This window comes from Sparassis crispa, assembly GCF_003851025.1.
Source record: "Sparassis crispa DNA, contig_000016F, whole genome shotgun sequence".
Classification (NCBI taxonomy): domain Eukaryota; kingdom Fungi; phylum Basidiomycota; class Agaricomycetes; order Polyporales; family Sparassidaceae; genus Sparassis; species Sparassis crispa.
In genome coordinates, this window is record NW_020939763.1 from 359,701 (window position 1) to 381,465 (window position 21,765).

The 21,765-nt window shown below is 51.1% G+C and overlaps 9 protein-coding genes across 9 annotated transcripts; 4 read left to right on the plus strand and 5 right to left on the minus strand.

Annotated features, from left to right (window-relative positions):
• Nucleotides 1–396: 396 nt before the first annotated feature.
• SCP_1701400 (kinase-like protein) lies at nt 397–1,648 on the plus strand (the record flags this gene model as incomplete). Its single annotated transcript, XM_027764927.1, has 6 exons — nt 397–403; nt 461–757; nt 810–1,022; nt 1,083–1,210; nt 1,268–1,415; nt 1,473–1,648. 6 exons carry the CDS (start codon nt 397–399, stop codon nt 1,646–1,648), a joined length of 969 nt encoding a protein of 322 aa, XP_027620728.1.
• Nucleotides 1,649–4,909: 3,261 nt separating this feature from the next.
• Nucleotides 4,910–6,620, plus strand: SCP_1701410 (hypothetical protein; the record flags this gene model as incomplete). Its single annotated transcript, XM_027764928.1, has 6 exons — nt 4,910–5,311; nt 5,361–5,709; nt 5,768–5,977; nt 6,040–6,167; nt 6,231–6,378; nt 6,445–6,620. 6 exons carry the CDS (start codon nt 4,910–4,912, stop codon nt 6,618–6,620), a joined length of 1,413 nt encoding a protein of 470 aa, XP_027620729.1.
• Nucleotides 6,621–7,228: 608 nt separating this feature from the next.
• On the minus strand, nt 7,229–9,255 carry SCP_1701420 (hypothetical protein; the record flags this gene model as incomplete). The annotated part of the gene is made up of 6 exons (XM_027764929.1): nt 7,229–7,267; nt 7,324–7,749; nt 7,813–8,099; nt 8,149–8,679; nt 8,735–8,899; nt 8,958–9,255. 6 exons carry the CDS (start codon nt 9,253–9,255, stop codon nt 7,229–7,231), a joined length of 1,746 nt encoding a protein of 581 aa, XP_027620730.1.
• Nucleotides 9,256–9,608: 353 nt separating this feature from the next.
• On the minus strand, nt 9,609–11,051 carry SCP_1701430 (peroxisomal dehydratase; the record flags this gene model as incomplete). The annotated part of the gene is made up of 10 exons (XM_027764930.1): nt 9,609–9,665; nt 9,731–9,984; nt 10,036–10,219; nt 10,281–10,351; nt 10,401–10,500; nt 10,556–10,644; nt 10,700–10,750; nt 10,807–10,812; nt 10,865–10,943; nt 10,998–11,051. The coding sequence occupies 10 exons, from the start codon at nt 11,049–11,051 to the stop codon at nt 9,609–9,611; spliced, it is 945 nt and encodes a 314-aa protein (XP_027620731.1).
• A 679-nt stretch (nt 11,052–11,730) lies between these two features.
• Nucleotides 11,731–12,234, minus strand: SCP_1701440 (54S ribosomal protein L38, mitochondrial; the record flags this gene model as incomplete). Its single annotated transcript, XM_027764931.1, has 3 exons — nt 11,731–11,739; nt 11,795–12,157; nt 12,208–12,234. 3 exons carry the CDS (start codon nt 12,232–12,234, stop codon nt 11,731–11,733), a joined length of 399 nt encoding a protein of 132 aa, XP_027620732.1.
• A 275-nt stretch (nt 12,235–12,509) lies between these two features.
• On the plus strand, nt 12,510–15,168 carry SCP_1701450 (Hexokinase; the record flags this gene model as incomplete). The annotated part of the gene is made up of 14 exons (XM_027764932.1): nt 12,510–12,616; nt 12,672–12,707; nt 12,765–12,855; nt 12,918–12,990; nt 13,486–13,697; nt 13,753–13,769; nt 13,822–13,933; nt 13,985–14,188; nt 14,252–14,350; nt 14,407–14,555; nt 14,609–14,825; nt 14,882–14,946; nt 15,003–15,061; nt 15,122–15,168. The coding sequence occupies 14 exons, from the start codon at nt 12,510–12,512 to the stop codon at nt 15,166–15,168; spliced, it is 1,488 nt and encodes a 495-aa protein (XP_027620733.1).
• A 293-nt stretch (nt 15,169–15,461) lies between these two features.
• Nucleotides 15,462–17,203, minus strand: SCP_1701460 (Ribosome biogenesis protein; the record flags this gene model as incomplete). Its single annotated transcript, XM_027764933.1, has 4 exons — nt 15,462–15,905; nt 15,973–16,570; nt 16,801–16,907; nt 16,964–17,203. 4 exons carry the CDS (start codon nt 17,201–17,203, stop codon nt 15,462–15,464), a joined length of 1,389 nt encoding a protein of 462 aa, XP_027620734.1.
• Nucleotides 17,204–18,013: 810 nt separating this feature from the next.
• Nucleotides 18,014–18,339, minus strand: SCP_1701470 (hypothetical protein; the record flags this gene model as incomplete). The annotated part of the gene is made up of 2 exons (XM_027764934.1): nt 18,014–18,232; nt 18,295–18,339. 2 exons carry the CDS (start codon nt 18,337–18,339, stop codon nt 18,014–18,016), a joined length of 264 nt encoding a protein of 87 aa, XP_027620735.1.
• A 933-nt stretch (nt 18,340–19,272) lies between these two features.
• On the plus strand, nt 19,273–21,384 carry SCP_1701480 (hypothetical protein; the record flags this gene model as incomplete). Its single annotated transcript, XM_027764935.1, has 11 exons — nt 19,273–19,361; nt 19,420–19,452; nt 19,508–19,634; nt 19,684–19,835; nt 19,893–19,924; nt 19,974–20,073; nt 20,133–20,398; nt 20,455–20,638; nt 20,696–20,908; nt 20,961–21,123; nt 21,178–21,384. 11 exons carry the CDS (start codon nt 19,273–19,275, stop codon nt 21,382–21,384), a joined length of 1,566 nt encoding a protein of 521 aa, XP_027620736.1.
• Between the last annotated feature and the right edge of the window lie 381 nt (nt 21,385–21,765).

Sequence of the window (21,765 nt, forward strand, 5' to 3'; positions counted from 1 at the left end):
TGAAAGGCTCACGGGTCGTGCGTTGCTTGTCTCAGCTGGTCGGTTGGCGGGTGCATTCTCGCATATCTTCAAGTTCTCGGGCTTTATCTGTGCGCCATGTGGCATCAAGTACCGCTCCCAAATATACTGTCGGTGACTGGGATACCGAAGAACCTTTGAGAGACTACTAGTACACACCCGATAGCCGAAGATATTACCCAGTTTCTAATGGAGACAGATTGGGCTCGAGGTATCTCGTGCTTGGCAAAAAACTCGGCTGGGGTCTTTACTCCACGGTATGGCTTGTTCGAGACGGAAGGAAAGTGTTACACTCTCCAAGGGCGGAGTGAGGTGCACAAAGAGTTGCAGTGTTGATTTTCTTGCAGTCTCGATGGGCAGTATGCTGCCTTGAAGCTAATGACAGGCGAGCATCGATGCCGTGTCATTTAATGATGTTCCACCTGATACTTTTTTCCCGCAGCTTTCGCAAGTAATGCGCCACAAATACATGAGCTTGAGTATCTCCAGCGCATACGCGACCAGTCAGCTAGTCATCCTGGTCATGTACACGTTATTCAACTGCGGGACCATTTTCGCCTCCAAGGTCCCAATGGCAACCATCTCTGCTTGGTGACTGAGGCGCTGGGGGAAAGTCTCTACTCGTTTTCGAAGAGGTGGAAGAATTGTCGTCTACCTATGCCACTCGTCAAACGTATTGCTCTGCAGACCGTGCTGGCTCTCGATTATCTGCACAATTCCTGTGATATTATTCACACTGGTGAGATTTCTGTATTTCCTTAAAGCACTATTCATCACACTAAGTATCTCAGATGTAAAACCCGCAAATATTCTGATAGCTATACCCCCTGATCAGTTCCACCCATCCACGACTGCTGACATCAAGATGCAAGAGGACCCTGATGGTCGTATTATCACCCTGTTCAAGTCTGAGCCTATCCCATATCCTATTCCCGGCAACGCGAACCTAAATTCTGACCATGCATGGATTACCTTCGACGTGAAACTAGCGGATGTGGGGGTCGGTGTGTTCTCTTTTCTCTCCCCAACGTCTCAGCGCCTGACATTGTTGCGGCTACGTGAAGCCTGTTGGACCGACAAGGTCCACGAGCATTTCACCCCCATGATTCAAAGTCCAGCTTTGCGTGCACCGGAAGTCTGTCTTGGCGCAGGATGGGGCAAACCGGCCGACATTTGGAGCTTTGGTTGCACGGTACGCCCCTTGTACTGCCAAAGAAGCATCTCTCTCGAAACATCGCTGCATTTTCAGATCTATGAGCTTGCCATGGGAGAGTCCATGTTGCCAGCGGATATACAGCCGGAGTCAGTTCCTTTCTTGCACATGCTCCTCTTCGGTGATTATCCGCAGAGCATGGTGAAGAGGGGCAAGTACAGCCATTTCTTCTTCAATTCTGATGGTCAGTGCCATGTCTCACCATATATTGAATTTCTGATCCATTCCTGGTATCTCGAAGGCTCTCCGAAGTTTGTTCTGCCCGAGCGCGAGCCACTCACTGTGCAGATCCAAAAGCAGGGTTCACCTCCGGATGCGGAGGCTTTCATTGACTTCTTGAAGCTCATGTTCAAACTAGACCCTGCAGAAAGGGCGTCATGCGAGGATTTGTTGGCTCACAGGTGGTTGGCGCAATGAAAGAGTCAGCCAGTGTCACGTCCACCACTGGCAGGGTAACACTTCAAGGAGAAACCAGACTTGGATTACTTATTGGCTTTCTCAAACTGGTAAATAGCTATTAAATTGGCCAGTCCAATCACATATTCAACATCGCAAGAAATTAAAGGAAGCAGCTTGACAGATCACACTGAGTAAATATTCCCAGTCACACTGTTCTTGTGAGATCATATGCAACCTACCCCCTCTCTTCTGTCGAAGCTCAACATCTGTTCACCTGGGGTGGGCGACATGGCAGATGAACCAGCACCGGATGGCCCGACGTTGCTCTTCACGAGGAGTTCCTCCTCGCTCAAGCTCCTCGGACGGGTGTGCACTTTGGTGGTAATAGCGGAGGCTCGCCACTAGTATATTTACAATCGAAGTTGGACTCTCCCGTGGGTAGCTGTATGTGTGCATATAAGACACCGTGATGCCACCAACTCGTCAAGCATAAGCCATCAATAATGTCACACCGTCAATGAAGAGATTATATGATGATCAGAAATGGCCCGGGCGTATGCAAAAAATACTCCCACCAATTGCTAGCTTGTGCAGGGTGATCATCTCCACGAATCGCGGCCTCCACTTGAGACATCAGAGAACATCCTGGCGCACGACGGGGAAAACGATGAACACTGGAGGTGAAAGACTACTCGCCGCGAGGGACGCGACATGGTAGTCGTGAAAGTTTCTCCGGTACTCGTGTACTTGAAGTCGGCACTGAAGTGCAGTCGTGCCGTGAGGTCAGTTCCACCTCTGTGGGCTCCGGCATGTCTGTCAAACACCACTGTCAACCGATGTTCACAGCAAGAAGAGTAATAGCTCTGACCTGATCTCCGCGTAGGATGCCGCGTAACCGAAGAGCCGGTGGTTTTTATGTATTCACTGATGTCACGCTTCATAGTTTCTTTAACCTCTGTAGGATTCTAGTATGCCCTTAGATCTTTGGAATCTAATGCTAGTTGCTGCTCTAACTGTGGTGCTGGCAAAGGTATGAGTGGCGCCGTTCATGTCGAAGGCGTGGATGGACCGGGCTGGCAGGAGAACGATTTCTGGTGCGGTTGGACTCTGGCGTGCCCCACCACCCAGGCTCTTATGGATGAGGCCCTACGAATTGATACAGCAGTGTCATATCGACTTGCGTGCCTGCTCTTTCTGGGGAAGCTTGGAGTGCATTCACCTGGAAGGATAAATTGAACAACAAGAAACAAACAAAAAAGAAAAATGATAGTCCTCGATGATCCCGGTGATATGATGCATTCTGCTCGGCCATCTGCTTTCGGGTTATCAGAGAGGATACACAACACGAACGAACCTCCTTAAGTACGACGCGAGGCCTAACGACACGTCATGAGCCACACGAAAATATTGCCTAGCTGCCGTGATGCAACATTAAGAAACCGTGACCAAGAATTCGACCTCGACCTCGGGCCTTCGAAGCATCGTTCCGTTACGCACGTTGTTCGCTCATGCTTCAGCGGCACTTGAAAATTTTACTAACCAGGATATCTGAGAGAATGTTAACGGGAAGGCGAACGAGTTGAATGACTGAATCTGGTAAGTGGACCCGCAATTTGCATTCCGGAAAATCCGATCCGACAATTGCTAGTGCAATTCTCGAATGTCGTTTACAAGGAAGGAACAGGGACATGGAAAAGCGACCGAAGCACACCAGCTTTTGGACACATTTATTCGCGATGCAGCTGTTCCTCTATGTGGGGTCAGATCTTTCAGTTTCCACGACACAGACACAGTGGCCAGTGGTCTGATTCTGGACCCTATTGTTCAGAAGCGTCTGGCGAGAAAGGCAAATAGACCGACGCACTTCTTCAGAGACCTGTTATCCGCTCACCAGATGCTTCTAAGTCGCGCATATGCTGGCAAATCCTTGGGAGAGATCAACCACGACGACCCGGATCCAATAACTCGAGTCCACAGTTTGCACCCAGAATGCACAGTAATACTTTCGAACCGTGATTGAGGTAAGCAACTAACTGCGGAGAGACTATTGTTACTGTAGCACTTGCCTTCCTAAGCCAAATACCAGGTACAGACGGGAGAGTTGCGCACCATGAAGATAATATTGCTGTTTTCAGAAGTCATGTCGCGCGGCCAAATACACACAAATTTCCGCCTGAGCGACCTCCTACTTCGAACGCAGATATCTCCTCAACGGCTGGGCCGTTTCTCTCGATTCTTGCATTTTCGGACTCTCCTCGTCAGCGCGCAGGGCATGGTACCAACATATATACCCTTTCTCTGCTATATCTGTTCACTGTTTTCGGCAGCTTCCTTCTGGCTCAGAAGTGAGCTTGTCATCGTTGGATGGGTTGGAGAACATCAGGAGGTGGTGGAGGCTCTCTGGTAGTATGCTAGGCAGGGCAGGGATATGCATTTGTGGTCTGAGAGGATCTGGGTTGTATGTGATTTATCTCAGACTGCATAGCACATATTGGGAGGTTACAGAACTCATGCTACTGTCAAAGATTCCAGTGTATTTTGTGTATAGACTACATATAGGATTCATGTGTGCATCAGGAATGAAGGATGACAGTGCTGAAGATGGGGAATAATGGATTCAAGGGCTTGAGTATCATACCAACTGCAGCATGACCTCCACCATTCTGAGTGCCTTCTACCATCTGCTGCTTGCTTAAAACCATCCAGATATCAATATAGAATATGTAAGACATGAAAAATGCAAACCGGGGAATGTTTTTGACCATCTGGTAATGGGGTCCTAGTGCTATGATCACAGATTGGATCCCACAGTGAGAATCAGGACATGCTTACCTTCAAATTGCATACCATGCCCTCTCTATGATCCTAAGAAGTCCTCTCAGAACAATTTCTCCAGTACTGGGACTGCCTGCCGCACGCAAAGTCGGTTCTGAGCTAGTGTGACGACCACCAGATCCGCGAGTATTGAACGGTCCGAATATGTATGTTTCTTGATACCATGCCCTGCGCGCTGACGAGGAGAGTCCAAAAATGCAAGAATCGAGAGAAACGGCCCAGCCGTTGAGGAGATATCTGCGTTCGAAGTAGGAGGTCGCTCAGGAAATTTGTGTGTATTTGGCCGCGCGACAAGACTTCTGAAAACAGCAATAGATTAGGCGGCGGCGGTTTGGCGGTGGGTTCGATCAGCACTTACGCATATAGTAATTGTTGTTACAACTTTGTCCACGTTGGTTAGAGACAGCCTGAGTATCTAAGTAACGGCTGCAGCTCATAGAACCAATGTCCCATCTGCTGCAATCGCTACGGCACCTGAGACACCCCCATCCTGCTGCTGCTCTGCGGACAGCGAAGAGCTTGCAGCTTGTACGCGGTTTGGCGCAGCTCGCCCATTGCAAGCGGTCTCTGCTACCTTCCTGCGTGCCAGCGACGGGAGGTGCGACCATGCACCACATGGCATCTCAACCTGTCACCGATACCGCCAATTGGGTAGACAGAGAAGAGCGATTGGAAGATTATGGACCCAGAGGATACCACCCAGTTAGCGTAGGAGATGTACTGGGCTCCAGATATCGTGTTCAGCGGAAGCTCGGTTGGGGCGTATATTCCACCGTGTGGCTCGTTCGAAATGAGAGGTACGTGTCTAGCTCTGAAGCCGCCGTATTTTTGTTTGACTGCTCCGCTGTTTTTCGCTCTAGCGATGGAACCTACGCCGCTCTGAAGTTGCTGACAGGCGAGCTGGTTCTTTGGCTCTGCAGGTCCTTCTGACCCTTCCTTTCGGACAGCTTTGGCCACAGGTGCACCAGAGCTCCATGAACTCGAGTATCTTCTGCGTATACACAACGAGCCAACACAGCACCCCGGCCGCGTGCACGTTATTGACTTGTTGGACCACTTCTACATTGAAGGTCCCAATGGCAAACATCTCTGTCTCGTCACTGAGCTTCTATCCGAGAACGTTTACTCATTCTCCACAAATTGGAAGGATGAACGCATGCCCATACCTCTCGTAAAGAGGATCACTCGGCAGGTGATATTAGGTATCGATTATCTGCACAATGCCTGCGAATTAATCCACACTGGTGGGCCCGGTCTGTTTCATACCACATGCATACCACTCAGTCGCGACGGCATCCTCAGATATTAAACCCGCCAATATACTCATCGCGTTGCCGCGTGGCGGATTTAAACCGTCGTCCGCAGGCGTTGAAGTCTACGTTCAAGAGGGCCCTGGCGATCGTTCGATCTCCCGCTTCAGGTCTAACCCCCTTCTGTTCCCTATCCCCAGTGATCTGAACTCTGAATCTGCGTGGAGTGCCTTCGAGGTGAAATTGTCAGATGTGGGAGTCGGTCTGTTCTCGTTCTTTCTAGCTCTGCATCCCGAAGTGTCTGACTATTGTTAATGCGAGCAGCTTGCTGGGCCGACAAGACCGACGAACACTTCACACCGCTGATTCAAAGTCCTTCTTTGCGTGCTCCTGAAGTATATGTTGGGGCCGGGTGGGGAAAGCCAGCGGACATCTGGAGTCTTGGTTGCACGGTATGTGATGAGTCTTATGCCGAAGAGACGTCTGACGACATCGAAAATTTTGTCCGCCTTCAGGTGTACGAAATGATCATGGGAAAATCCATGATACGGGCGGGTACACAACAGGAGTCGATCCCGTTCTTGCACATGGTCCTTTTTGGTGATTACCCTCGGAACATTGTGGAGAGGGGCAAGTATAGTCACTTCTTCTTCAATGCTGATGGTTGGTGTCATGTCTTGCAATCGGATATCATATGCAACTCATCCACTAATACCTTGTGTGCCGCAGGTACCTCGAAGTTCGACATCCCCCGGCGTCTCCCCCTTGCTATGCAAATTCAAGGGCGGGGTCCTCCCCAGGATGCTGACATGTTCGTCGACTTCTTGAATCTCATGTTCAAGCTCGACCCCGCAGAGAGAGCTTCCTGCGAAGAGTTACTGGATCATCCTTGGTTGGCGCAATGACATGTCTTATCTTACTCAGTTACTCTCACCTTGCTTTGCTGTGTAACCAGATGCTATGTGTAATAGTTGTGACTTGAAGTTTCGCTATCTAATCGAGCACTACTTACAGAATGAACTGATAACAGAAGAACGTGGTAGATGTCTAAGACTGAGCCCGAAGGTACTCGCCGAGAGTGTGTAACATGTTGTGGTAGTCTACTTTCTGACTACCCTCCTTGTCGGAAAAATTTGAGTCAAAATGTTAGCTACCAAGCCGCTTCGTTTAATTTCTCCGCGAGGTTGTTTTTGGGATTGGATTGACCAATGTAACTACAGCTTACTAGCTCAAGGAAACCCACAACCGGAGTCTGAGTTGTCTTTGAAAAGTGACACGACTGTCGGTTCACGTAAGTCACAGATCATGTGATCCGTGACGACGCTTGACGCGTACCCCGTCGTGTCGGGTCTAAGTTAAAATATTCATTTTTGTACGTGATGGTAAGATATTAAAGGTGACCTCGTTGTTTACAGCTACACTTCGACTGGTGGTCTTCAAAAAACTTCGATTGTGCTACGGAATCTGCTTGAAGAATGTGATGAGCGATATAGAAGGACAACCAATTTACCTATCAGATTGGTCCATTCTGTTCATCCGTCTTTTTGGCCCACTAAGAAACAGAAAGTCAGCTATTAGAACCCGTAGACTACCGCGGTGATCACTTACATTAGTTGCCCAATCTGTCATAGCGCGTCGACTGCGCGCAAACAACGTTGACTCGAAGCCCTGTCTTCTTCCGCCGAACCCAGTCTTCTCCTCTAGCAAATCTACCCCGCGCCTCAGGGCCTCCGCGTATTCCCCTACTCTCTTCGCATTCGTTGCACGGCCGCACTCGCGGCCGTACCGCTGGAGCGCCTCCACCAGCACTTCGTCCAGCAGGTTTAGCAGCGATGCGGCGTGCTGCTGCAAGGCGTGCGTGCGTTCTGGGAAGATCGCTGGCGGAGGCATGGGCTGAAGGAGACGAATACGCTGAAGATCGCACCCCGTTACGTTCGAAATGTAGTCATCGACAACACTGTAGGCTAGAGCGAAGGCGATTCTCCCCATGCGCATGCTCCTTCGGGTTTCCTGATGCCTGGCATTGAAGAGACCCTGCAAGCGATGCTTCCAGTCAGCACTTCACGCATTGAAGCAGCGAAGGCAGTTGCACTGAACCTTGACCAAGTCGGCCATTGCATTATATGCAGGTAGCCACCCTGCGAAGACCTCTACTTCGACGAGCGATTCGCCACGCTCGTCTGCATCCTTGTGGTATGAGTCCCGCGCATCTTTCAGCAGGCGCGTCGTGTACGAGACGACCTTATCGAGCCCTCTGACACCCTTAGCGATGTTCTTCAGCTGCGCGAGTGCATCCTCGTCTGAGGAACCACATCGCTCGAGCAGGACGCGGAAGTCCTCGTGCGAGAGCGTGCGTCTCTCAGTGTCTCCTGCTGTTGAGATGTCTGTGCTATTGATGAGAACAGCTCATTCCCTTAACAGAAGGGGTCTCACCTCCAGGAGCCGCAACAGTTGAAGCGCCGGTGTGCATGGTGGAAGGTCCCGGCTCATTCGACACGTCTGGAGATAGAGAAACAATGCAGTTTCCTCGAATTATCGTTGCCTGGCTGTCCTCAGGTGAGACACTTGGAGGCATCTCAGGCTGTACAACGTACTCCTCAGAACGTGAGGCTCGACTTGGTGTAGAATCTTCGCAAGGAGGGAGGATGTCGAGCGGCGGATGCACGACATGTGATGAGGCGTCAAACTCGTACGGGATGAAGAACGAGCCTTGGGTGGGTTCATCCCGGAGGATAAGCAGCGGAGAATGAAATGGCGGGTACGCGTACTCGGTGTGAGGGATTGTCAGCGAGGGTGAAGGCGGATCTGCCTGAGGGGCGCTGTTCTGTCGTTTTCTGGCAAGATCGACAGAAGCAGTATGATTTGAAGAACTTGTGGTGGGTAATCGTTTTCGTGTAGACGCCGATCTTGCATATGCAGTTGGCTTATAGCGAGTGATCGCTGAGACTGTTTCCATAAATCTGGCTAGTACGTAGAACGATTCAAGCGTGATTTGTCGTGGGGACTTAGAGAAACGCACCATAATCTTCATGGCTGATTGAATCCTCAACGCCATATGTATTGAGCATATTTAGAGACATGACAGGGTGACTCGGGTTAACCGTTGGCACGGTGGACGCTGCGTAATGCAATGTGGCATCGGAGACAGGTTGCGGCGCGTGTTGCGAAGAATTTCTGTAGCTGCCTTTAAAGAATACAATGTCAGCGTGTCGCAGCCCAAGGATATTGTTGAGAAACCCCACTATATGCACTTGCATCGTGAGACTCGGAGGTGCCGCCTTGCGACGCCCTCGATCTCGAATGAATTTCGGTATAGTCATACGTGTCATCTTTTGGTTTTCCTTTCCCTCGACTCAATAATCCCATCTGCCCCATAGCCATCGGGGGGTCTCCTACAACGGACAACCTGATACCACGAATATCTGCCAACTTAGCAGCATCGACGAACTGTCCGGCATCGCTTTCGTTTTGTTGATTCCAAATAGTTTGTACATGCGTCTCCGACGTGGCTGTGCTCTCTGCAGGATTGAGTGCCGACATGGTAGAAGACGCAGAAAACGAAGCAACGTCACAGTAAACCGCAAAAGCGGTCAAAGCACGCGGCAGCGCGCGGGAGCATCTCAGATCTCAGCCACTGACGCGTATATACCTAATAATCCGATCACTGAGGTTATCTTGAAAGCACAATGAGAAATTGCGTACTCGGCGATCGCAACAACTGAGAATGGACAATAACAACACAGAAAACAGTTCCACCGTGTCCAAGGCCGTTTTGCGGGGAGTTGCAGATAAGCATTCAATGTGTCCCCTCCGTTCACGATATACAACTCGCGCCACAAAACAATTAGAAAGACATAAAGAGAATATTTCCAGCGCTCCGAAGGTTATACAGTTCACAGCTTGCTCTTCTCTGCCTTCTTGACGTACGCAATGCCAGCACCGAGACAGACCTACCATTGAGTCGTCAACGTGTTTAGTCACGACCAATCAAAATGCGAAAATCAACGCCGCCCACCTTTCCGGTACTCAGATTCTTGGTCTCAAACGTGACCTCTGTTGTACCATTGGGCCCAGGGCCGACCTCCCACACCGACGTCTCCAGTGCGTCGCCGGGCTTGACGGGCGACGTGAAGCGCAAACCAAAGTATTTGAGCGTATGCGGGTCATTCCCACCAATCGCAGATAGAATCCCCCGCGCAGCGAAACCGAAAGAAGAGAGGCCGTGCAGGATGACACCACCGAAGCCCGCTGCCTGTCCAATACGAGGATCTGCACCCTTTCAGCATCCACCGGATAATGTATGCTAAATGATTCACTGACCGATATGCAGCGCATTGTAGTCCCCGCTGAGTCGGTACATAATCGCCTGCTGAGGAGAGGTCTGGTCACGAACTACCCAGTCAGGCTTCCTGTCCTTCGGGATGGGCTTCGCCTGCGGTGCACCGGCGATGCGCTTGGAGAAGTTGGACCCGGTAGCTTTGGAGCCGAGGTTGAAGGAGGAGGACTAGGAACATAAGCCCACGGGTCAAGTTGAATACAACGCTGTTGTGAGCACAACCACGCACGTAGAGCTTTGCATAGGCTGTTCCCTGGCCGTCCACGAGCACAGACTCCTGATCAACGATAATGCCAGACTCTAGACACAGCGCGTTAGCCAGGCAGACAAAGATATCCGTGATACACACTGTTCTCGCTGACAGATACTATCCGTCTCTGAATCTTCCAGCCAGACCCGCTGACAGAAGGGAGAGGCTTCAACACTTCGATGGACTGGGATGCGTGCACCTTCCGAACGTCGTTTAGAGATACTATAGTGACATTAGGTGCATGCTAGACTCACAATACGGTTAGGGTCAAACTTTGGCAAGCCAGGGGCTTTCTTCCCTCCCGTGAGCAGCTTCCTGAAATCGACGACGTCTTGCTCGACACCTGGAGCACCGTGAGCGACACACTATCCTCGCCCTGCAAATGTGGGACACCAGACCTTTGAATGAGAGAACCACCGGATATGTCGGAAACGGCGCCCATGATTGGTCTGCACGTTAGGTTTAGCTACAATGCTCGATGAGCCATTTCCCTCGAAGGTCTCACCAAGCTCTATGACGACGTCAGCGAGTCATTGCTACGGATTCACAACGATTGTACACACCATTCACCAACGAATAGTCGTTATGCTTCGCCCCTATGCCAACTGCGTAGATCAACAAATCCCTCTTGTTCCATGTAACCTGTATTCACACAGATATTGAAACAAGTTCCCAGCAAACGTCGGCCTGACCCACTGGATGGTCGTCCTCCCGGAACCCAACAGCTCTTGCAAGGTCAATCTCAGACATCTTCCAGTCGTAGGTGTTAGTGACTCAGGTCGTGAGAGAAGGGCAGCAGCCTCATAAGAACCGTGAGTGGCATAAACTCATGATTCTTGCAAGGGGCTGTCTTCAATTGCCGAGGGCTGACCGAGTGACCGACATGATCATGGTCACCAGACACGTCCGGTGTCTTAGAGCCGGAAAATCACCTGGAAAGATGGCTATACACGCCAAAATAGAGTATAAAGTACGGCTACAGTACACGGTGTAGGCACTTCATGAAAGTAGAGGACATGACGTTCACAGGCCTCAAAGCAGGTTTTCAGACAGGCATGGCATGCAGGAAGTTGGAATTAATGTACGATCTTCACTAAGGACATGAGCTTCGTCTGCGGCTGGAAACAATACACGGTTATCCCGAGACTGCATAGGGTCTGACGCTGGGTAACTTTGCATACGAAAGCGCGCAAAGGATAAGACTTTCTCGGCAGGAGGACGGGTGTGCGATACTACGAGCCGTAAAAGCTTACGGTTTTTCTGAATCTGCAAGTGCCTTGACCAGTGTTAAGTCAAGTGAGATATGGCACTCATATATTTACGCAACCAAACATTTCATCACGCACGCAAATATAGATGATGGAAGAGTGAAGCTAGTATAATCGCCATGATCATCAGCAGAGTAGGTACCGGACGGTAGGGTAGGGTATCATACAACCTGGAAGTGGCTTGTCAGTAACTTCAGGCCTGCAAACAATGACGACAATACGCACCTTCGGAGCCAAGCTAACAATTTTGCCCCAACCCTTCATTCTTAGATCTGCACTGACGACACCACCTACACGCGTTCCGAGCAATTCCCTCTTGTTGTTCAGCAGCACTGCAGCGTTGTCGTCGAACCTGATGAGCCGTCCATCGGGTCTCCGCACTGCCTTCTTGGTGCGAACTATCACGGCGCGGCGAACGTCCCCCCGGCGCACCTTGTTGATCGCGGGTCCACCGGTCGTCGCAGAGATTGGGCGAGCGCGCTTGACGACGCAAACGATCTCGTCACCGACGCTGCCCCAGCCGTTGTTCACTTTCTGCTTGAGGACATTGACACACTCTACCAGGAGGGCCCCGGAATTGTCAATGACCTGCGCAGAGAGATTAGCAATCACAAAACGACTTGAAATAGAGGACCAACGTTGAGTGTACCCTTGAGGCCGATCATGGGTAGAGTCAAACTATTACGCTGTGTTTTGAGTCTCCATCGTTACACTACGATTATGTAAGCAAGCAGTAGATGGCAGGTAACGAATTGCTCGTAATGGGATTAGAAATAGATTGTAATCAGTGTAACAAACTAGTCTAACAATGGTAAGAAGCTAGGATCAGCTGGTGGATCATGATCGGCTTGGCTCGCTCTCTCCACTCGTCCACTGTCGGTGCCCCTCAGGAGCTTTCCTCTCCTCTCTTCCGTGATCCGACTGCTCAGACATTTCCAAGATGGCATCCCGCCGCGGAAGTGGTAGTGTGACCCTTCCAACGGGCCAGACCCTCGCCTTCCACACAAGGTCAAGCGAGGATGAGGACCTACCTCATGCCACCAAGAAGTACGCACTGATCTAACTCCTTTCCTGACTTCCATGCAATGCGTGTCTCCAACAGGAAGATGGCGGACCACCTCCGCAAGTACGAGAGCCTGTGAGTGTGCAACCGTTACATTCCGCGCCCAGGCTTGACCAGGGGCACCGTGTGCAGCTTCACGTTGACCCCGCAGAGGATGCGGATGATCGTGGAGGCGTTCAAGGAATCGCTCGAGTTGGGTCTTTCAAAAAATGGGCAGATTGTGGTAAGCACCCGTCTCTTCGCGAAGCAGCCGTGCTCTCAATGCTGCTGCTCGGGCGATCGCAGCCAATGATCCCGACGTATGTGTTCGGCTGGCCGACGGGAAAGGAGACGGGCGATTTCCTCGCCGTTGATCTGGGTGAGTATTATCTTGTGCGAACCTCGTATGTTCACGTCTGGCGATCAGTACCGTGTGCGGGGATGTGAGCGCTTGTTCGCATTCCATTCCTAGCATATTGCCCCACCTTTCTTGCATGGGGTCTAAGTGACGAGACATTACCACCATCATGTCGATCTACTCTTCTATTCGCACGCTGGCATTAGACTTGGTCGGTGCTTTCCACGATCTCTCGTCCGCGATGTCTCGAGGAGTGCTGCTGGAGTCCAGCTTTGTCTGTTAAGCTTACTCTGGACGAAGGATCGTGATTATGGAGGGTTGGCACTGCACATTTTATCGAAGTTGTTTGATCATTGTCCTTTACGCTAGGCACGTATGGGGAGGCGTAGATTCGCGTCTACGCGTCTACAACTATGCAACCTGCCGTATCTTCCTCTTTCTTGTTTGGGCGGTATTAGCCTTCACCGCTCCACGCTCGTGCTGATGCCAGTGCCTATGCTTACGTTCCTAATACAGGTGGCACGAACTTGCGTGTCTGCCTGGTTACACTGGAGGGCGAGGGCAAGTTCGAGATCACGCAGTCCAAGTACCGGCTCACGGAGGAGCAGAAACAAGAGGACGGGCAAAAGTTGTTTGACTTCTGCGCGGAGTGCCTCAAAGCCTTCATCGACTCCAACATCGACGGCGGGGCGATCAAGAAGGACTGCGTGCTCCCGCTCGGATTCACGGTGCGTCACAATTTACTCTGTTTCGTTGTGTCTAAGGGTGACCTCGCGTCTGCAGTTCTCCTACCCATGCTTGTAAGCCCCTTCGCGCTCACGTGCCCCTGCCCCAGCTGACCCTTGCGCGTAGACAAGATCGGATTGACCATGGTAAGCTCATTCGGTGGACGAAGGGGTTTGGAGCGCTCAACACCGAGGGGCATGACGTGGCCGAGATGTTCACGCGGAGTCTGGGGACGTATGTACGTCGTCATCTTCCTGTCCCGCTTGCGCCTAGTTGAGACTGTCGCCAGAATGTGCCCGCGGAGATTGTTGCACTGACGTGTGACACAACGGGAACGCTGATCGCGTCGCACTACGTGAATCCCAAGACGCGCATTGCATGCATCTTTGGCACGGGCTGCAACGCGGCGTACATGGAGCGCGTCGGTGACATTCCCAAGATCAAGCACCTGGGTATCGCGCCTGATGCTGAGATGGCGATTAACTGCGAATGGGTGCGTTCCTCGTTTATTTCCTTCTTTCATATCTTGTGAATAAATATGTCGCGTTGGTGGTAGGGTGCGTTTGACTCCTTCGAGCACGAGAACTTGCCTAGGACGAAGTATGACTCGATCATCGACGAGACGTCGAATAAGCCCGGCGAGCAATCATTCGAGGTGGGTTACACTTCAAAGCATTTCCTACTTCCCGCGGCATTCAATATATCCTGCAGAAATTGATTTCTGGACGATACCTTGGCGAGATCTTGCGTCTCATTATCTGCGAGCTCATCGACGAAGGTGTGCTGTTCTTGGGACAGAATACCTACAAGCTTGAGATTCCGTACTCCTTCGACACTGCCTTCCTGTCGCTCATGGAGAGGTCAGTACTGTTCTATTTCATATCCCTCACGGTTTACTTAGAGGTGCACTCAGTGACCCTACGGACGAGCTACTTATGATCATTGGGATCTTCACCCACTTCTTCGCAGTCGAGACGACCCTGGCCGAGCGCCAGTTCTTCCGCGCACTCGCAAAGCTTGTTGGGCGCCGTGCTGCACGTCTGAGCGCGTGCGGCATCGCTGCGATCGTCAGCAAGATGGGTTATTTAGAAGAGGGCTGCGCAGTCGGTGCAGACGGCTCTTTGTACAACGTAAGCGCTCTATCTACTGATATGCCTGCGGAAGTAACGGTTGTTGTGTTACCCAGAAATACCCTGGATTTGCGGAGAGGATACACGAGGGGCTGGCAGATATTTTTGGCGAGAAGGGACGGTACGTGAATTGACCGCTCGATGATTGGTGGGCAAGGGTCTGACTGCATTTGGTAGTAACATCATCACGTACCACGCCGAAGATGGTAGTGGTATTGGTAGCGCCATTGTTGCTGGTACGTGTCTGACGCTTACCTTCCCTTCAATTCAGCCTGATGAGCTGAGTATTGCGTTAGCTATGACGAAGGCCAGGAAGGATGCGGGCATCTACCCCACCTTGTAAGATCATTACCGTTAGCAATCACAGCATACGCCGGAGTAAGAAGTGAAAATCCAAACATATGTATGACCTAGCATCAGCATCTCACATCCGCTGCATTCGTTGCGGCTGTGTGTTTCTATCCCCATAGATGAGAACTGTTTGCGGATCTTTTGTATTCGTTCTATCTTTGTGTTTCCGCGACTGTAATCTCCCATTTGTTTTGCGATACACCAGCTTTCAATGCCTCTACCTCATGCACAGATAATACTGTATCATTTTGTCTGCGAACATCGCTGGACAGACCAAACCGTCGACTAGCTGAGGAAAGCATGCTCGCCCTGTCCCACACGCCAAACCTCGACCCCGCCCTCTCCACCGACGCCCACAATTCCGCGCGCCCAGTCCAGAGTGAGCACCTTCCCACCCTGATTGCCCTCCCACACTTTGAAGCTTGTCACTGCGCCCCGGACGCTGCGCAGATCCCATAGGCGGACGACGCCGTCGTACGCGCCTGAGAGTAGCTGGTGCTCTGAGCTGGATACAGGCTCGGATGGCGGTGAGGATTGGGCCGCGGGAGGGGGTACGGCGATACAGGATGGTGTAGCCGGGTGCGCGAGCGTCGCGAGGGAGGGTGTAGCAGTGGAGGAGGTCGCTGCGCGCAGGTCATACTGCGAGATCGTCCGGTCAGTTGAAGCAGCGAGAACGGTATTTCCGGACTGCGTCACGGCAAGGTCGAGGAATGGTTTCGACGCGGCGGTCTACAAGCAACGGCAAAAGCAGTGTTAGCCCAGTCAGAAAATGAGTAGGTAATCGAGGAAAACGCACGATAGTGTTGGTGCACACGCTGTTCTCGACGTCCCATGAACGAACGGTCGAGTCGAAGCCACAGCTATATGCCGCGGCGTCCCCCCCGCGAGTAAACACGACGCGCGAGACGCGTGCTGTGTGACTCTTCAGCACGCCGACCGGTGCCTTACGCTTGGGCCGCGGCTCGTCGTCGTGCGTGAACTTGCGGCGCTTTTTGCGGTCTGTGTGGGGCTGGACGTCCTCGAGGGGCACCTCGTCGCTATCAGGGATGGCGGCATCCCACAGCCCGATGAAGCTGTCCCAGGAGGAGGTGAGGAGATGCGCGCCTGAGGGACTCGCGGCGATGGAGGAGACGGGCGCTGTGTGCAGGTGCAGTGAGGCGAGGGGCTCCGTGCGTGGTGTGAAGTCGGGGGAATCGGAGGTGGAGAGGGTAAGTTTGGTAAGACGCGCTGTGAGGTCGTGCGAGGCGCTGGCAATGATGTGGCCATCGGGGGAGGAAGAGGGGACGATGCAGATACAGGTAATGGGTGCACTATGGGGCGTGCTAGTGTGCAGCAGCTGTTGGGAATAATCGAAGGTGCGGATTGAACCGTCGTAAGATGCGGTTAGGAAGTAGCTGTTGGGGGATCAGACTTGCTTGCCGAGTTATGATGAGGACAATGGCTGTACACCGCAGAAAGACCAATAACGGCATATCGTAGCTAAATACACTGACTTGCAATTTAAAGAACAAAAAAACATTTATTCCGACGAAGATACGGCACGAAATCGTACGTACTTACAAGCTTTTGATACGCACATACTGCGATGTACAGCCATTCCGCACTCGAGGAAATTCGGACTTACCTGGAAATCTGGCACGATACGGACGACACCCAATCTTCATGCGGTAGCGTCGACATCTTTTGAGGAGGCATCACCGACTCAAAATATTCAATTTCAAGCGTCTCTTCCTATACAAAAAACCATCAGCATCCAGACAAGTACTCCTCACAGACTGTCCACATACCTCACCAATGCCCTTCTCTGCACACCATTCCCCCAGAGTTGCACGAAGAATCTCACCTCGCACAAGAAAATCAAAAGGCACAGGCTTCAGAAGAGACAGAGCTTTGTTCACGAGCTGTGAAAGCTGGTAGCGCTTCCATGATGTGGGAATCATGAATTTTTGCGATGGGAGAGGGTAGGGTGTCTGTGTCGTAAAGACCACCGGGTGAGAGGGCTCAGCCGCGCTAGACATCGAAGCCATGGTTGATTTGGTGGACTATAATGTGCAGCCGATAGTACTAGGAAAGACTTTGAGTAGAAAGAACCAGTCCAAGGTTCAGATCCAAGATGTTGCCAGACACGGATATCCTGAGCGCGAAGGTTGAAGCAGAGTCTAAGTGTGAGTGTGAGTGGGAGACTACAGCGACCGTACCGAGCGCAAATAAGGTAAAATTTGAGCTTTTCAAGAGATATGTGGTAGAGACGACCACTTCAACGTTTTCGAAAAGCAAAGTTAAGGAGAATAATTAGTATCAGACCGGTTCACTGATGGTCTTGCAATGGACGGACGCAATAAAAAATTCTTGGCACTACGCGTGTTACGTAATGCACGCGACAAACGAGCGCCAAAAAAGATCATGCATTTCATTGAGTGGAGAAGTACATTCAATGGAGCGTAGATGTCATCAGAGTAGAGTATAGTATAGTACAACATATTATTCCAGAATTAAGTGTAAGAAAGGAGAGAATGACGAATGAGCTAAATTGGGTACTACAGCGCTGCAAAATGACGGTCCAGTCTGTATTATCATCATCGCGGCGTGACATGGCGCGCTTTGATCTCCTCGACATCCTGCAGCCAAGGGTTGGAGCAGTCCTGAGGTAGACACTCTATTGTTCGGCTCGAGCGGCAGGCACCTCCCGATGAACGACACAGCGAGTCGAGTTTACTCTCCGGACCGTCCATTGTAATGGGGACCAGTTATGTCGTTTGAAAAAATCTTTGACACTCTTCAGATGCAGCGGAGTCGTTTGAATGTGGTGCAATGAGCCTAGGTGTCCGAATCAGTCATCACACGGGACCGCCGACGATGTAACGCGATGTGTGCTCGGAGAGAGCAGAGAGATACACACCATCCCCGTTGACCACGTTTGGAGCTTCCGTGCACATATGTTGAGGGGCCTTGTCGAGGTCGTAGACCCCTAGTTGCCTGGCAAGAACATCCTCGACCGGCCATTGTGCAGTATCATCGACTGGGAAGAGGTGCTTGCCTACCAAAAGCTTGAATGTCTGCATGGCACATTCAAGGTACATATATAACTCCGGGTGAGCTCCAAATTTCTCAGACGTACCACTCTGTTCTCGTCTTTCCAGACAGCAAGTTGTGACGTAGCCATGGCAAGTCATATCGTGGATATTGAATTTTCTATCGGACATCAACTGTCTCGAACAACGATTAGCAGGATTTGTTCTGTCCCAATCATGCATTGCCTGTTGCCATACTCTGCAGTTATTGAATTCTTCTAGGCCCTATACGTTGCCTGTTGTCAGCTTCAAGTTCGCTGCACAGCGCTTAATACTTGCAGATATATGGCTCGTCGGAAAACAGACTGCTACAACGCGAAGCGTTCTTCAGAAGTATGATGTCACCGCTATCTCACGCTTGACATACTCTACTCATCGTATACTGACCGGCGTCCTCTAACTTTGGTGTATCTCTTCGAGCCGGTGTACAACAGGTGAGCATGTGTTCCACCGTTCGATTTGATCGACACACTTCGATATCTCTTGCATCACGCAGAAGGGCCCCACTATGTATATGCGGGCACCCATCGCACTGTGTCTCCGTTGAACGCTCATTTATCCCTTCTTCTGGTTCTGAGCGCTCCTCCACATGCAGTACCTCCCATTGTATCCCCGTTGAACTCTTTCTTATCTGTTCTTCTCCCTCTCTCCAAGTTCTCGATACTGATAGCAGCAGCCTTTCTCCGCCATAGTCCTCGAAGGTTCCTCATACCGCATCACCCGAGATGAGATATGCACTTGCATCTGATTGTTGGACAAACACAGTGGTCACCCGTGCTCAGATGGCCCTTTGCAGCCGTACCTGAGCCTGCGGATCAGCCTTGGCGTAGTGTTTTTCTGCTCATAAGATGTGGGGAAATGTGGGGAAAGTGCGGAAAAATCCACTGTTGTCGGTCACCTGAACAACTCAAGCGTATTTTGGTTGCAGTCGACATGGTCTTGGGTCGAGTAGTATAAAGACTTGTGATGTCTCCCGCACGTTTCTCAGCAGCCTCCGGACTTGCACCCGTTTCTCACAATTCACCATGGCTGCTGGCGGAGCGGTGTCCTCGGGCACAACGGTAGGATATGAGCACCTCCTCGATCCTAAGAGGAAGTGGAACACTAATCGACGGTAGGTCTACTCGATTTCCCGAGAGAATCTCGTGCTGAAGACGGTGTTATTTTGACAGGCTGATAACACTTCATGCTTGGATCGTCCTCCTGTGTGTAATCCTTGCTCATTGTTTTGTTGGTCACCCTCAGACAGAGGATATGCAGCGTCATCACGTCTTCCGCCAATGGATTCGATGGAAGTTTAATGAATAGTTTCCAGTCGCTGTCTCAATGGGAGATGTACTTCAACTATCCCTCCGGCGGCAAACTGGGTCTACTTAATGCCATTCAAGTAAGGCTACTAGTTGACTAGAGCTCTCTTTAACTCTTACCTCCGCCAGAACATTGGATCGCTCGCTGGCTATCCTTTCGCACCATACCTCTCCGATGGGTTGGGACGTCGACCCACCATTTTTATCGGTGCCACTATCATGTTGGTTGGTGTTGCTGTTCAGTCCGCAGCTTACAACCTTAGCATGTTCATCAGCGCACGGCAAGTGTTTCATCTCTTGACTCTCCAATGGGCTGCTCATGCCGTTGGACTTCACAGATTTTGCGTTGGCTTCGGTTTGACGTTTGCAAGTAAGCTTGCGCGTTGTTCACTTGTGGTATGGGACTGAACAATTACCAGCTAATGCGGCTCCTATGTTGGTCACGGAGATTTCATACCCGAAATATCGTGCGCCACTCACCTCGGTATATAATTCGTTGTGGTACTCCGGAAATGTTATGTAAGTCTTATGAAATTCAAACTGTCTGCCTAGTATCAAACCCATTGGCCACTGTGCAGTGCATCATGGACAACGTATGGTACCGCAAGGATCAACAACAACTGGTCGTGGCGAATCCCTTCTCTCATGCAGGGCATTCCATCAGTCTTCCAATTTATTCTGGTTCTCTTTGCACCGGAAAGTCCGAGGTGGCTCATCTCCAAGGGGAGAGATGCTGAAGGTCTTCGCATCCTTGCGTACTACCATGCGGACGGTGACGAGCAAGATCCTTTGGTCCAATACGAGTTTCAGGAAATCAAAGCAGCTATTGGGCTGGACCGTCAATGTATGCTATCCTTGAATGACGCGCAGAACCTCGCTCATTCATTCGATCGCTTTCAGCATCGAAGAACGTCGGCTGGACTTCCCTCGTCAAAACTGCAGGAAACAGAAGGCGTATCCTCATTATAACTGCTATTGGTTTTTTCTCGCAGTGGTCTGGCAACGGTTTAGTGTCCTACTATCTCCACGACGTTTTCGACGCGATTGGAATCAAGAGCGAGGCTATCCAGTTGCTGATCACGGCGTACGTTATCTTTATTGTTTGTCATGTGTTTGGAGACATTCTGATATTTGCGACCAGCATTCTGGCCGTCTGGAACTTGTTTTGGGCCATCGGAATTTCGTTCTACGTCGATCGACTTGGTCGTCGCCCCCTCTTCCTCGCTGCAGCGGGTGGTAGTTGCATTTTCTTCACCGTGCAGACCATCTGCTCCGCACAATTCGCGATCCACGGCACGCCTGCAGCTGCTCATGCAGTAATTGCGTCTATCTTCCTGTACTACGCGGCTTATGAGTGAGTCTATTTCTACCACGTTTTCGATACGGTATCCGATTCGTCATACTAGCCTTGCATTCACACCTCTCCTCGTGACTTACACTGTCGAGATTCTCCCGTTCCCCATACGTGCTAAGGGCCTCAATATCTCTGGTGTCGTCATCTCCTCCGCCCTCATCTTCAACCAATACGTCAACCCGATCGCGCTGAGCAAGCTCGCGTGGAAGTACTACGTGAGCATCTCTCCGGCGTCCACTTATTTCTTTCTACATCTGCAATTTGTCTAGATCGTCTACTGCTGCTGGACAGCGTTCGAATTCGTCTTCCTGTACTTCTTCATCATCGAGACGAAGAACCGCACGCTCGAAGAGACCGCGGCACTGTTCGATGGCGAGGACGTCGCGGAGCGCATCGCTTCTGCGCAGGCACAGCGTGAGGTCCGGGAGGATCTTCGTGGCCTGGACGAGAAGGACCCCGAGAAGCTGATAGTGTGATGTAGGACCCTACGAACGCGTCGTTGACGGCAGTGCCAGCGAATACTGTCGGGACTCCTTTTTCGTGTTTCGTATTTTTCAGCTCTGGATATTGTGTTGAAGACTTGTCGGTCTGCTGCATCTTGTATATCGTAACCTTGTACCATCAGGCTCACTATCCTCGTGTATTATACGTATCTTGGCATGGTTTATTAAGCACTCAACTCAGTGTCTATGCGAGTCTGGCCGCTCAGACTCTGACATAAAGTCGCGTCTGTCCACCGGAACGAGCCTAACATGTCGACCCTTCGTAATCGTCACGATTCTTCGTTAGCTACGATACATCCAAGCTCTCGCCCATCATCGCACACCGCGCCGCACAGCGTGTCCCCATCCCATCCG